Below are 14,239 nucleotides of genomic sequence, written 5' to 3'. Positions count from 1 at the left end.
TAAACTTGGTACAGTTAATATTGGATGTTGGATGTTGAAATATTCACAGCAAACCCTAATTTTATCTGGTAATGTATTTACTACCAGGAGCATCACTCAAATCTTCTGCGCATGAATCGTTTCATACATTGAAGAGAACATCCTCATCCCTACCCTGTAAAAAGCCGTGGATAGTAAAAATAATCAAGAAAAAAAATACAGCAAGACAAAAGCCTTATAAGTAAAATAAAAAAAATAAATAAAAAAAAATAATAATTAAAGTTAACACATATATTTATTTTAGTCTGGAGTACAATCAATAATAAAAAAAAAACAGTAAAAACAAATAAATAAAATTAGAATTTATAACAGAGCCTCATGACACTGTATACCGAATATAATTCTTGATTTTAGAAGATCTTTTTCTCCCAGAATTAAGGACATATGGAAGGTTCCCACGCTTATCCGAGTGAAGATCTTAATAGAAAATTTCCAACGCGCGCTTCGCAGTTCGAAATCTGGATGCGCCAACGTGTTAATTAAAAGTTCTAAATCCATTAACCCGCCATAAGTGGAAAACATACGACATTGATTGTACTTTTTTTTTTTGCAACTTTGTGTCCAAGAGAAATTATGTTTTTTTTAGGGGATTATCAGTCATGCGAGGGTTAATGGAATACAGAAGCCTCTAGTTTTAAAAAAAAAAAAAAAAAAAGTATTTTTCTGTTTCTGTTTTGATTTATGGACATTAAATTCTTGTGCAAAAAAAAAATAATAATAATAATTTTGGGGATATATTGATGTTTCTTGCTGTCTTCCAACCGGGGGAAGGTAGCGAGCAGATTTAATAAAAATATCTTTTTATGTTGTACGCAAATGGTAAATGAGTTTACTAAATCGTCAAATAAAGAGAAACGCGTCGGATTCTTATGTGAAATGAGACTCGGAAGAACTATAATGTGTAATAACAATAGCCTTGGGTGTTTATAAGCAAATTATTGAGGATAGAAATGCTTTAAAGGACCAGGAAGGAGGTACCCGCAAAAAAGTATCCATATTTTTTGTCCATGTGTTTTCAGCGAATAAAATTGATTATTTTTTAAAGGAAAAATAAAAAGCTTGGATTTTAACCCCTTAAGGACAATGGGCGGTCCCTAAACCCATTGAAAGCAATGCATTTTGAGCCTGTACATGTACAGGCTTTGTCATTAAGGGGTTAATAATTGTTTTTACCATGATTACCATGGTGTCAACTTTTCTTTGTAGGTCTAAAGTGTTTTATGTAGTATGAAAACGTTCAGCTTTGTAGGGGGAAGCTTTTTAGACCCCCTTTCGGTGACCCCAATGCCCGAGCAAGCGCTGAAGTTGACTGGTGGTGAGGATAGCAAAGGGGTGCTGGGGTAAGTGGAAGGGGCAAATGCCTGAGTGGGGTAGGTTCTGTGGAATCCATTTGCAATGGGGACACCATGTGAGGTTAAATGGACCCATCCGCTGCCAAGTGTATTAAAGTGCGTATGATGGCTGGAGGGTCAATTTAAGTGATAGGAGGTATCGCTTTCGTGGCTCGAAGGACTAATTACGTAAAGCAGACAGTTGCAGGCCTGTGGTAGAGAAGGGGTTAAAGCAGCAGAAGGGGCTGCTTGGTTGAACCTAAAATATGGGAAGGATTTTCAAAAACCAAGTCGAACCAAGGAAAAATGTGCCTGTGTGCACAGCTCCCCCCGGTGGTCTGAGGCCGTACTACAGGTCGGAAAACCCCACGTGGGGGAGGGTAACCCTAAACAAATGAATTAGCTTCTACATCGTTATTAAAAATTCCTTTCTTAATTATTCTCCGAGTGAGCAGCAAATGAGCTATGGAGAGGAGAGTTAATTGGAAACGAGATAGCTGAGGTGGCAGATATCTCCTACGAGTGTGAGATTAGAGGAAAGGCGCATTGAGGTGATTGGATACACGCCTCACAGTAAGGCCTAGGGGGAAAGCCCTCATCTCTCCATCTTGCCAGCCTCGCAGTATGTGGATGTTCTGATATTATCGACAGCTAAATTGTAAAGAAACGGCTGGTAATTTCTGGTATTAAAAGGACGGCAGCTCCCATTGGACTTCACTGACATTCTTGAAAGGCATGGCTTAGCGGGAAAAGGTATATAGACCAACTATTTTTCTAGCAATGTCCTGCTGTCCCGCAGAGTCGCCCCCCTGTGGGCTGGAGGGTTAATGGGTTACTCAGGGGGAGATCCTCCGATCCCAGGCTCAAGGAACTGTAACATCAATGGAGGTCTGTGCAGTTGGAGCGCGGACCTCCGCAGCCACTCCCGGGTGACCACCTTGGGATTCTAGGTGGCCATGGGCAGAGGCGAGTCCAGATGTAGACCTCCTTGCTCTCGTGTGGCCAGAGTCATATCAACCGGACCCTACTGAAGAGGCTCTGGTTATTGGTTTCCTTGGGCAAAAGAAAAAAGTTTGCCTCGTATTTCAGATCTGGACTATTCTTGTAGGCAGGTGAGATGTCGATGGAGTTTGTTCCTCTGTCATGGCACACAAGAGCCAAAATGTATCCACACGCAGCCATCCTTGTCTTCTTGTCCATAGAGAAGTGCCAACTAGACTAGACATCTTGGAAAGTTGGCCCCCTTGTGCAGGTAAAAGTTACTTTGCACTTTGGTTCTAGGTAGCCATGGCGCTAGGGTCACCCTCATATCTCAATGAAGATTTTCCCTCTGTAATGACAGCTTGAGATGCTCCGGAACGCACCGTAGAACCGGTTATTAAGCAGCCGTCTGTCATCAGCCGCTTCGTCTCAAACTTTTTCTTTTATAAACTACGGCAGCCCCGGAGAAGCTGCGCCTCTTACCAGACCTTCCCTAACTATTGTCTCATCTTTTATTATTGCGCATGCACGGCGTGACCCACACAGAGTAAAAATTAATTGGTAAATGCAACTCCAGCAACGGGGAGAGAAATACGACACCCGAATCCTGCTTCATCACCAGCCGTGCGTTATTTCCATGACACATTTACTTAACTTTGTAATAAGGAAGAGGTGTAACATGGTTATGACTCATTTTATTATGTTATGTCATCATTAAACCAGCGACACGGGAAGTATTGTGAGTGACACGCTCAAAGCCATCAAAGCCGTTACCTTATGGAGAAGCTGCAGCAGAGAATACCTCTTACACGCACGCGCGCACGCACACATACGCACACTGGCGTAAAAATGGATTTATTGACTGAAGGAGCTGAAGCAACGGCACATTTCATGGAATGTTTTATGATCTCCTTTAATCCGGGACCAGCATGTGGCCAAACGTTTCCAACCAAAACATAGGCTAACCCCACTTCCCATGAGCCTTTGCAACGGCAACGGATCACAGCATCAAGGACTGGCTCTTTGTCTCAGCCTCGCCTTCATCTTCCAAAATCCGCCAGGAAATTACATGACTAGAATAAAAAAAAATAACAACAATAAAAATAGAATAAAAAATCTGCAACGTTTTAGCTTTCGTTCCAAGTCTTATCGAGACGCCTAATTAACAGGCGCAATTAATTAGTTTCTATCAGGATAACCTCGGATTTACAGAATCCCGCTCACGTCCCTGTAGCTGACATCTTTTTGGGGGAGATTGTGGAGAATCGGGGGATAAATCACTTTCTCTCGTTAAAACCGACCTGGTCCTGTCAGTAATATGTATAACGAGGCTAATGAAGGGGTTAATTTGTGTCCTGGTTATACGATAATCTCTAAGTGGTTGTAGAAATGGATATCAACATGGAGGATGGCCCTGAGCAAACAAGGCAGGGTTTGTCAACATAATTCCAACATAAAGATAACAAGGAAGGTAGACGGAGGAAGGAAGGGGAGCGGGACGGAGGGTTACCGGTAACGGAGAGAGAGAGGTGGCGTGGAGCAGTCCATTCAAATAATAATCATAATAATAATAATAATAAATAAGGGACTAGAGATTTAATAATAAGGAGAAAGGGAAGGCGAAGGGCAAAGAGGAACGTAAAAATAAAATGCCGGGAAAATACCGGAAAGAAAGAGGAGAGATAGAGAGGTAAGCGTGACTGACGGGTCGGCAGAAGCGGCGTACGGAAATATAAAAGGTTATATGGTGAAGATTAAAGAAGACGGTTATAAAGATCGGAGGAAGTCGTTCGTATTTCTTAATTGTAGAACCCGGTGTGGAAAGAGAAAAAAAAAAGAAAAAAAAAGCAGATTAAATCAGCCGGTCGTTGACCAGAAATGTATCAGAAATGGGGTCATGTTCACAATGTTTGCAAATCTTCGGTTAAAGCTGCAGGTGAATAAGAAACATGGCCGGTGTGTGTCTGTCTGCGTCTCTAAACTTATATTCTGGATTTACGTTTCTCTCTAAGACGTAATTCCATTTTTTGATCAGAAAACTCCATAAAAAACTTCAGCCGGACTCTTATTCTAGAGATTGCGCATCGTCCGTTGGTTTCGGGAAGTTACGTTCCCTTCTGATACTTTGTGACATTTCGACCGATTCGACAGGACAGCAGGAAGGATCTCTTCCCTTCCACTTCATCCCAAGCCATGGAGATCAACTCAACCTTGGAGCGTCGGACCTTCTCCAAGCCGGCTTTATCTTACTCAATAGAAGAAATACTGAAAAAACCAGCAAACCAAAATAAATCTAAAGAAACGTTGAATTTGGGATTCCATGGGGCCAAGGAATTGGCAATCAAGTCGCCTGTTAAGCTGATGGGTAAGCAGATGGAAAGAAAATGCTGCAAACCTTTTAAGTTCACCAAATTATGGGGAATTATTTATTATTATTATTATTATTATTATTATTAATCTTCCAAATGATTTTTTGGGGTGAATGGATTTCAAGATAAAAATTATCAGGGGGCCACACACCTATTTCAGATGGAATGGAAGGAAGCGTTACTCTACTGAGAGGGTAGTAGTTAAGTGGAACAGCCTCCCGGCAGATAGGAGAGGTAAATACAGTAAGGGACTTTAAACACGCATGGGGCTGATTAAGGTTATTCTATGTAGTAGGGTTGATGCCCAGTTTTAATCCCCGTTGTTTCAGTATAGTAGTTATTAGCTATGAATAGTTTTGTTTTCTTGCCAAAAGTCCCCAGACATTGAAATTTAAGATATAATTTATTAATAAAATCAGAGAGCAACAGCTGGCTGGTAGTTTTTATTCTGCTTATTAACTTGGAATTTCTTTATAATAAAGTCTCACAGCATCTGTACATTTTGGTTGTAATAATATATATATATATTATATATATAAATAAATCTATATTATATCTATAAATAAATATCTGTTATATCTATAAATAAATATCTGTTATATCTATAAATAAATATCTATTATATCTATAAATAAATATATATTATATATATAAATAAATATCTATTATATCTATAAATAAATATATATTATATATATAAATAAATATCTATTATATCTATAAATAAATATCTATTATATCTATAAATAAATATCTATTATATCTATAAATAAATATCTATTATATATAAATAAATATCTATTATATCTATAAATAAATATCTATTATATCTATAAATAAATATCTATTATATCTATAAATAAATATCTATTATATATATAAATAAATATCTATTATATCTATAAATAAATATCTATTATATATATAAATAAATATATATAATATATATAAATAAATATGTATACGGTATATATATATTATATATATATGGTTCTTGTTCAATCTGTAAAGCCATCTGGTAGTCACACGTGTTTTTAAATGGTTGGTACAGAAAGTAAAAAATAAAAAACATAATAAACTGCATTAAAAAAGTAAAGCTGTGCGTGGTTATAGACGCTATAAATGTTTTTATATACAAAGATATAACAGGTGCTGTTCCCCTTTTATAAAACATTAATCACTGTGTGAAGCAAATAAACCTCAGTGCTTCTGTCTAGTTTTATTTTCTTTAATCACATAAAACTATTTTTAAAGATTTTTTTTCCAGTTTCTGTCTCAACATCCAATCAGGGATTGCTTTTATGTCACATGACAATTAAATTATGAGTGCGGCAAAAAAATTGGTTGATTGGGACTGCGTCTTTAATCCACCCGCAACGCACGGATTCTGCAGAACTATTCCGATCTGCTCAAGTTAGTTCAATCAGTGCGCTCCTCACCAATTGAACTATCCAGGGTGCAGGGATCAAACTCCTTCTCTATAGTTAAATTGATGAGATAAAATGTTTCAACTCATGTTTGAGTCTATTCACTAAAAAATGAAAGTTTAATATTTCTACTGTGCATTATGAAGGGCCAACCTCCTTGGGCTTCTCCTACAAGGGCTGAGTAGGCCCTGCATAGTGTATAGGTAATATACGGGATGCTCGTTTGGGGTTTTCCATTGATTAATGAACAGCGATAACAGGGAGATGAATTTTAAACTCTCCCGAAAAACTCCCTCTTTAATAAAACGTCCGAGCGTCAGCTCAATGAATAAATATCATGTAAGTGGACCATACCATTTTCAAAGAATTCACGGGGGGGGGTTCAGCAAAGTGAGAATCAGCGGGTGAGTCGAAGTATTTCTTCTTGACATATTAATAAATTCCCTTCCCCCATCTCCATGCCCCAATTATTAAACGGGCAACGCGCGCCATGCAGGATTGTGATAAAATAATGAAGAATGGGCTTCCCGATGTCCTTTTTTCTTTGCGCGAGTCACTTAAATAGCAGTTAAATTCCTTCTAAAATGGAATCTTTTTTATGTTGTATTAAATGACTCGTTTATCTGGCAATATTCAGACAAAAAAAAAACCTTCACTCTCAAACTATTCTTTCTATGAATGCAGCCAGATATAAATATTATAATTAATACATTATTCTGCAAACACTCCATCCCTGGTCGGCTGCCCCCGAGTAAAAGCAGTCCGCCGTTTCAAATACCAATGGCCGTTAATGAATGGGGTGATAAGGAAAGCAGGCGGACAGAGGTAAGCGTAATCTCTACGGCCCAAAGTATCCGCCGGTGCTTTTCCCTGATTCACCAGGGGGCCGCGGGATTCGGGACCCCCTGGTGAATCAGGGAAAAGTTGGGAGGTATGGTTCTGCTTTTCAGTGGCAGATCAGGACCTGCGACGTACCACCATTAGCTGAAAGAGCCAACTCGGCCCTTTCCGTCAGGAGAAACTCACTGAGCTTGGCCCTTCATATCACAGGGTAAATTTGGAATGTTCAGCTTCGTGGCCGGGTTTCAGTGACTTTGCTCACGAAGGGAATAGCACAGCCTATAGTTATGCTTAAAAGGAGCCTTTTTACAGAAAAAAAACATATTTTGATAATATTATCGTTCTTTCAATAAAAAGAATTTTGTTATCATATTGTTATTGTTGTTATAACATTGTTATTGTTTTTTTTTGTTCTAGGTTCCATTGTCTGTTATGCTCCAGAACAAACTCCTCCATCCACAGCCAGTCCAGGTTCGCCCGGTGGGACATCGAGTGACCTCACGCTGAGATCCGTGTCTCGTCTCCATGAGAAAGGAAGTGAGGACAGACTCGAGACGGAAGATGAAGCCGGCGACCCCGTGCAGGACGGAGCTCCAAGTCAGTAGATTCCCCACCAATTCGTCTTCCTTTACACCGCGGTGCATTCAATGATCTGCCCTTCTTCAAGAGGCGATTCAGTTGATCAGTCATGTAGCCTTTATACCATAATTATTTATTTATCTAAATATATTTAAAATACATTATTATTATTTTTTTTATTTTATATAGCGCCATCATATTCTGCAGCGTTGTACAAACAGGAGACGACAAGTTGTGCGTCACATAACAATTTGGCTCCGTTTACAATCTACAAACGATGCTATATTTTTATAATGAATAATAATATATATAATATTAATATAACTATTAATTGTAAATAATATATTCATATAAATATTAATAAATAATAAATAATATAATATATTAACATTGATAAATATGCGTGTAAGCCGCTCCCACTGATTTCAACGTGGGTGCTTTCCGGCCACTGATTGGCTGCTTCACGCAGTCAGACTACGGAGGAGGTCAACAGCAGCAGCAGGGCTGCAGCTTCTGTGTCATATAAGTGCTTTAAGTTTTTTCCTTTGGAAGAATGCATATAAGAGTTACTCACAAAGTTCTGTAATATGCATTCTTCTATAGTGGGGGTGTCAGTGACCTACGATGGCTGGAATGTCCCGTAAACAGCAATTAATTTATGTCAATAATGACATTTTTACCTTACTTTTACCCGAAGGCAACGTTGTAGCAACTTGGCTTATTTGATAATGGCGCATACACATAAATATATATTTATATTACATTTTGCTACATTAATAAACGTACCAAACCCAGCGCTCCCGGTACACCGGCTTAACGCCTCTCCCTACAACAAGAAACGTTTATTTTTCGTATACGCCCGCAAATCAACGAAAAAAGCGATTTAGCCGGGTGCTAAAAAAAAAAACTTGTTTTCCCGTTAAGACTTTTTCATTATCTTCAAAATAATGGGTAGTTAACTGAATCCCCTGGAGATCCGGCCCTGTATCAACCACAAAAATAGGCAGCATTTTTTTTTGTAATATATACTGATTGATCTAAAATTGCAAAAAAAACTATAAAAAATAAAAAAAAAACAAAAAAATAAATATCAATTCACTAATAGTTCCGGCATCTAATAAAGCCGTTGGATATATAGAAGAATCACATTTGGAATTCTCTGAATGGTAAATCTTCTATATAGCGCGGAGAAGAGGAGTTTTTCTTCTGCTTCCAATTATCGGCATCGTTGGACATTTTCACATCGAGAGGTATTTCTCCCGTGGACAGCTCAGTCACTCAGCGAGCAGAATCTCACCGCGTTCTTCTGCCTTTTAAATTTATCACTCCAGTGGTTCCCAAACCAATCAATGCATTTTTGGAGAGCAAAAAAGAGTAATTTGTACGGCTTTTATTTCAAGGAGCGCACCAAGTATATTATTATGTGAAAGGCTTCGGCTCATTTTCACTACGCGAGCAAGAAAAAGCTTTATGGCCGTCAAACATGCCATACCATAACCCTCAATTCTTAGGAGAGAGAGTATCTATCTCACAGAGAGTTAAGGAAACATTTCACGGCGGTAGTCGGAATTCTTCCAATGTTTAAATATAATAATAAAAATAATAATAATAATAATTATAATAATAATACTTATTAATATTATTATTGATAATGTTTTATTTTTTTATTTATTATTATTATTATTTTCAATGTTTTATTTTTTACTTATTTTTATTTATTATTATTATTATTATTTATTCTTTTTTTAATTAATTTTTATTATTATTATTTTCAATGTTTTATTTTTTACTTATTTTTATTTATTATTATTATTATTATTTATTCTTTTTTTTAATTAATTTTTATTATTATTATTTTCAATGTTTTATTTTTTACTTATTTTTATTTATTATTATTATTATTTATTCTTTTTTATTATTATAATGACCTGTGTCCTCTCATTTTTCCCTGGAAATGTGAAGATGCCATTTTTAGAAATGTATTCGTAGGGGCCAGCGGAATCCATGGCGCTATTGCATACCCCCCAACATTTTTGGTGTCCAAATCAGGAAGGGTTGGCCCTGGACGTCGGCAGGCAAGAGGCAAATCCTACCTGCTTTACCCGAATAGCCACCTTGTGAAGATAGAGTCACGAGGAGGCCACGTTGGAGATGTGGACCTCCACTCCTTTTTTTGGAGGATCTTCCCCCGATCTCTACCCAAGAGGGAGATCTGCCCTGCGGTTTTGTAGCAGGGGGACTGTCGCTCCTGTAGACCTGCGGCCCTAGACCTGTATAGATCACTGCCCAGAGCAGTGGGACAGTCCCCTAAAAAATCTGGACTGTCTTGCGGGAACCAAGACTGTTGGGAGGTATGCAATCAAAATAGCGGACAGTGAAGGTGAAGAATAACATTACAATTGGGTTAAGATGGGTTAAGAGTAACGACCCTGAGACTGAATATCGTTCTCTGTCTAAGGAAACCTTATCGTTTATTTGCATTTAACAACTTTTTGCAGGTGACCGAAAAAGCAAAAGAAGAATTAGGACGACTTTCACCGTCCACCAGCTGAACGAGTTGGAGAGGGTATTTCAGGTGACGCATTACCCCGATGTCCAGACCCGAGACCAGCTGGCGGCCAAAATCAAACTCCCGGAAACTCGGGTACAGGTACGCTCCGAAACATTTCGTCCACAAAGTAACAGCAAGCGAAGAGTCTCCGTCTGATCATAAACGTCGGTGTTCCGGTTATACTACGCTGGCCAAGCAAGGCCAGTCCTAGGGGTTCCATCATCATCATCAACAGACAGCTGTCTAGGATGCCTAAATGGAGGGGTGGCACTGGCGTCGGTGGTAGAGGGCACATGTTGCCCCAATGGGCCAAGCCCCATATACATCTATATATAACGGACCAGATGCTCATGCTTACAATCCTGACCACGAGGAGTAGCGGCTCCAAGATAAACCCCTTCCAAAAGGCTTAAAATATGGGGGTCCTGTGTGATATCGGGGGGGTGTATTGTTGTGTGTTATACCCGGACCAGGTTTTTTGTGTGTGTTGTTCCGTGTGCTTTGGGCGCGGCGGGGTTAATGATAAATGCGGAGAATTTGCCTTCACCTCCATCCCTGGTTCCTCTCCGAGATGCGATAATCCCGCGGGGTTAATGATCTGTGTCACCGATAAGCGGCTCATTCTTTATGCAGCTGAGAACCAAACTAAACAACAACAAAAAAAAGGATGAAATTGCCGGGCGTTGGAGACGTTTCTCGCTGTCGGCTGAATGTTTATTCATGGAAGAAAATGTAGGAAGAAAAGGCTGGCGTTTAGCAAAAAAATAAATAAATAAATAACATGGACGTGGACGACCAGGCTTGGGGTAACATCGATCAATATTGATTGCACTACCCAGCAGCTTTGGCGCCAGGATTTTAAATGTCCGTACGAGCAACTCTATTGGTCGGCGGCAGGGGCCTCCTCTGCCATCAACCAATGAAGTGCACCTGCTGGCGACCAATAGAGTGGCTCGTACAGACTTTTTAAATCCTGGTGCCGCAATCACCAGCTCAATCACCACACTGAGCTGATGCTTTATGGGAATGCTAATGAAGTCCCTTCCTCCATAGACTTTCATTAGTCAGAGAGTCCCTCGGAGTGATTGAGACCGAGCCATTCTATTGTTTATCACAGGCAGTATGGTAAGGACTAGTGGGTTTTGTCTGTTTAGCTGTTTAGAATATATTCTGAAAAGCAAAGCACAAAAAGTGGCATAAAATGCTTTGCTTACCCCCCTGCCACGTTCCCGCATGAATATAACACTTTATGAGCTGTGTAATGCGTTATATTTCCAGCCCCGTTATTACAGCGAACCACACAACGGGAAAAGAACAGAATCATACATTTCCTGCAAATATAGAGAAATAAAATTAGATAAACAAAATAAAAGGGAGGGTTTTTTTATTATTTTACAATAAATGTTAAGCGGGACATAAATATGAAAAGCAGCTCTCCGGGGTCTGCTAAAAATAAGATTTTGAAAGTTTCATCTTAGCGTGGGAAAAATAACCAGATCTAACGGATGTGATGCCTACGGAGGGTTAATTGCCCTGTTTGGAATAAAAGGTATCACCATCATAGCTGAGCCCATATCTTAAAATTATATTTCCTAAACGGGGGGAAATAAATGTATATATGTAGGTCGTACGTCATGTAATAGCCTAGAACTTGTTTCACTTATGCAATATCCAAACAAAAAAAACATTTCATAAAATAAAAAATATATATATTACCTTCACTATATTCACAAATAATATTCTAACTGGCGCTGCGATCCGATATATGTCTAAAATCTATCTCATGCAGTAAATCAATTTCACTTCTGCTTTCTGGACACGTCTTACGTGTTTAGTGACGTCGGTTCATTCATGTTTTAAGAACAAGTTAAATGGTTTTATTGACACATCATATATAAAATCTTCTCAAAATGTGTGAAAATAGTTACTTTATGATCAGAGCTGTCATCAGAATCAGGTCTCGTCTTAGATTCAGGAGCCGTATGTCTATCCCATGCATGTTTAAATCCCCTCGCTGTATTAGCCGCTACCACTTCTGCTGGGAGGCTGTTCCGCATATCTATCACCCTCTCAGTAAAGTAAAAACGTCCTTACATTGCATCTACAAAAAAATTGGTGCTTCCGATTAAACAGATCGATACTCTAGATGCTCTAGATGTTCCTGATCACCCTTAGGCAAGCCTATAAAAAATGGGTGGGGCGTGGGGAGAAAATGGGATGGGCATGAGCAAAATGGGTGGAGCATGCCCAATGGGGCAGGGATACAAAAAAACTCCATAAAAACATTATTCATATATCTCTAGTGTAATATTTATAAGAAATAGAAAAAACTGTACATGAAGACTCTCGGCGACATTCTGTTATTGGAAATTATTGGAATTTAAGATGTTTCTAAACATTTTGTTACGTTTTTTTTCTTTTGTTCCCTGCAACAAAATAAGATTTGGTTCCAAAACCGTCGAGCAAAATGGAGGAAATATGAAAAACTCTGTAATTTTGGAGGCCTTCAGCACCTGACAGCCGTAGACATGATTCCTGCCCCGAAACCGGACTCTACGGTAAGACGTTGAAGATGTAGATTGACTTGGCCCAAGTTGGTTGGCGTAAACGTCCAACGAGCTGCAAGCAGCCAACCATGTCTAGGCCAACCATGGAGTACCAACCATGGAGTACCAACCATGGAGTTCCAACCATGGAGTACCAACCATGGAGTTCCAACCATGGAGTACCAACCATGGAGTACCAACCATGGAGTTCCAACCATGGAGTACCAACCATGAAGTACCAACCATGGAGTTCCAACCATGGAGTACCAACCATGGAGTACCAACCATGGAGTACCAACCATGGAGTACCAACCATGGAGTTCCAACCATGGAGTACCAAAGAGCATGTTGACTGGAACAGTCATAGAATGTCTGGAATATTGCAGATTGTAGAACACATACCAAAGGTCAGAGTGTTGGAATGTGTCGATAGTTTCCAAGATTAATTTTTGTGCAACAGACAAAGATCGTTACGGTCATTTCGCTCTCATATCCAAAAGGAGGCAAAAAGCACCCAATGGAGCAAAACTGTATAAAATAATAACGTTGGCCGAGTTATTGAGTGCTGCGACACATTTCCCCCAGCTGGCCCTTGAGGATAATGTGATCACAGTCCTCCGTGGTTTCCTTCCACACGTCCTTTAGCAGGTCTGGGTTAGGCCTAGGGCAGCACCAAAGGCAAATACGCCACTGGTGCCAGGAACCAATTTCTTAAGGAAATCCTTCTTAGCACCTCAAGGCAATTGAGGCAAGATGGCGGTCAAGAAAATGATAGGAAAGTCTCTCCATTGGGAGAACATGATCAAATCTGACCAAAGTCTTGGTGGAAAGAATTGGAATCATGGACTCTCCAGACCAACCGACCAAGAGTTGTCTTGGAACTCATTGAGTGGGCAATCTCCTTGGCTTTGTAGAGATCAAATGAAGGAATATATATATAAATATTAATAAATAAAATCTGGTTACCATTTCACTCGGTCTAGCAAACCCACTAAAATATTATTTTCCATCAAGTTGTCCAATTACTGTACAATGATCATGTTTTTATCTTCCAATAACAGGCTCCGAACATTGACCCGACATCGAGATATTACTCACCCTTCCAAAGTCACCTTTCTTCCATGGTGGTACCAGACCTTGGGATAATCCGACTCCCGCCTCCGCTGCTTTTCCCCCCACAGTTATCTTCTTACCACCTTCCTCGGAGACTTGACTATAACAGCGTCCTGGCCACCCCGACATAAAATCAGCCAATCACTAATGGATGTTCCTGCCCATGGGGGATAAAGATCCGGTATTGCCTACGCTTCGTTCGGCACGGTTTGTTCACAGATGAATCTTAATTGCACAACAGATGGGAGCTTCACTCGATCAGCAGAAGAAATATTTCCGAAAATTACAGCGAGCGTTTAATCGTTTCCCCCCCCCAAGAGGGTGAGAATACTTTGGTTGTCACAAAGAGTCATTCGTCTGTTGTTTAAAAAATCGCAAGGAAACCGTCGGCGGCATCAGCCGAGGACTTAGGAACAATTCAAGGAAATATCTCATCGCTTACTTATGTGTATGGCAGAAAATA

At 39.5% G+C, this 14,239-nt stretch overlaps 1 protein-coding gene across 1 annotated transcript; it reads left to right on the top strand.

Moving 5' to 3' along the window:
- Positions 1-4,402: 4,402 nt before the first annotated feature.
- Positions 4,403-13,909, top strand: ISX (intestine specific homeobox). The gene is made up of 5 exons (XM_053463010.1): positions 4,403-4,716; positions 7,405-7,584; positions 10,065-10,216; positions 12,559-12,675; positions 13,725-13,909. The coding sequence occupies exons 1-5, from the start codon at positions 4,545-4,547 to the stop codon at positions 13,905-13,907; spliced, it is 804 nt and encodes a 267-aa protein (XP_053318985.1). The 5' UTR covers positions 4,403-4,544; the 3' UTR covers positions 13,908-13,909.
- Positions 13,910-14,239: the final 330 nt, after the last annotated feature.

This window comes from Spea bombifrons, chromosome 4, assembly GCF_027358695.1.
Source record: "Spea bombifrons isolate aSpeBom1 chromosome 4, aSpeBom1.2.pri, whole genome shotgun sequence".
Taxonomy (NCBI): Eukaryota; Metazoa; Chordata; class Amphibia; order Anura; family Pelobatidae; genus Spea; species Spea bombifrons.
Note: the sequence above shows the minus strand (reverse complement) of the source record. Positions and strands in the feature narration are given on the sequence as shown.

Coding starts and splice junctions, on each gene's coding strand:
- ISX (XM_053463010.1), top strand. CDS start 4,545: ATGGAGATCAACTCAACCTTGGAGCGTCGGACCTTCTCCAAGCCGGCT. Junction 7,585..10,064: donor CGTGCAGGACGGAGCTCCAA/GTCAGTAGATTC, acceptor AACTTTTTGCAG/GTGACCGAAAAAGCAAAAGA. Junction 12,676..13,724: donor CCCCGAAACCGGACTCTACG/GTAAGACGTTGA, acceptor TTCCAATAACAG/GCTCCGAACATTGACCCGAC.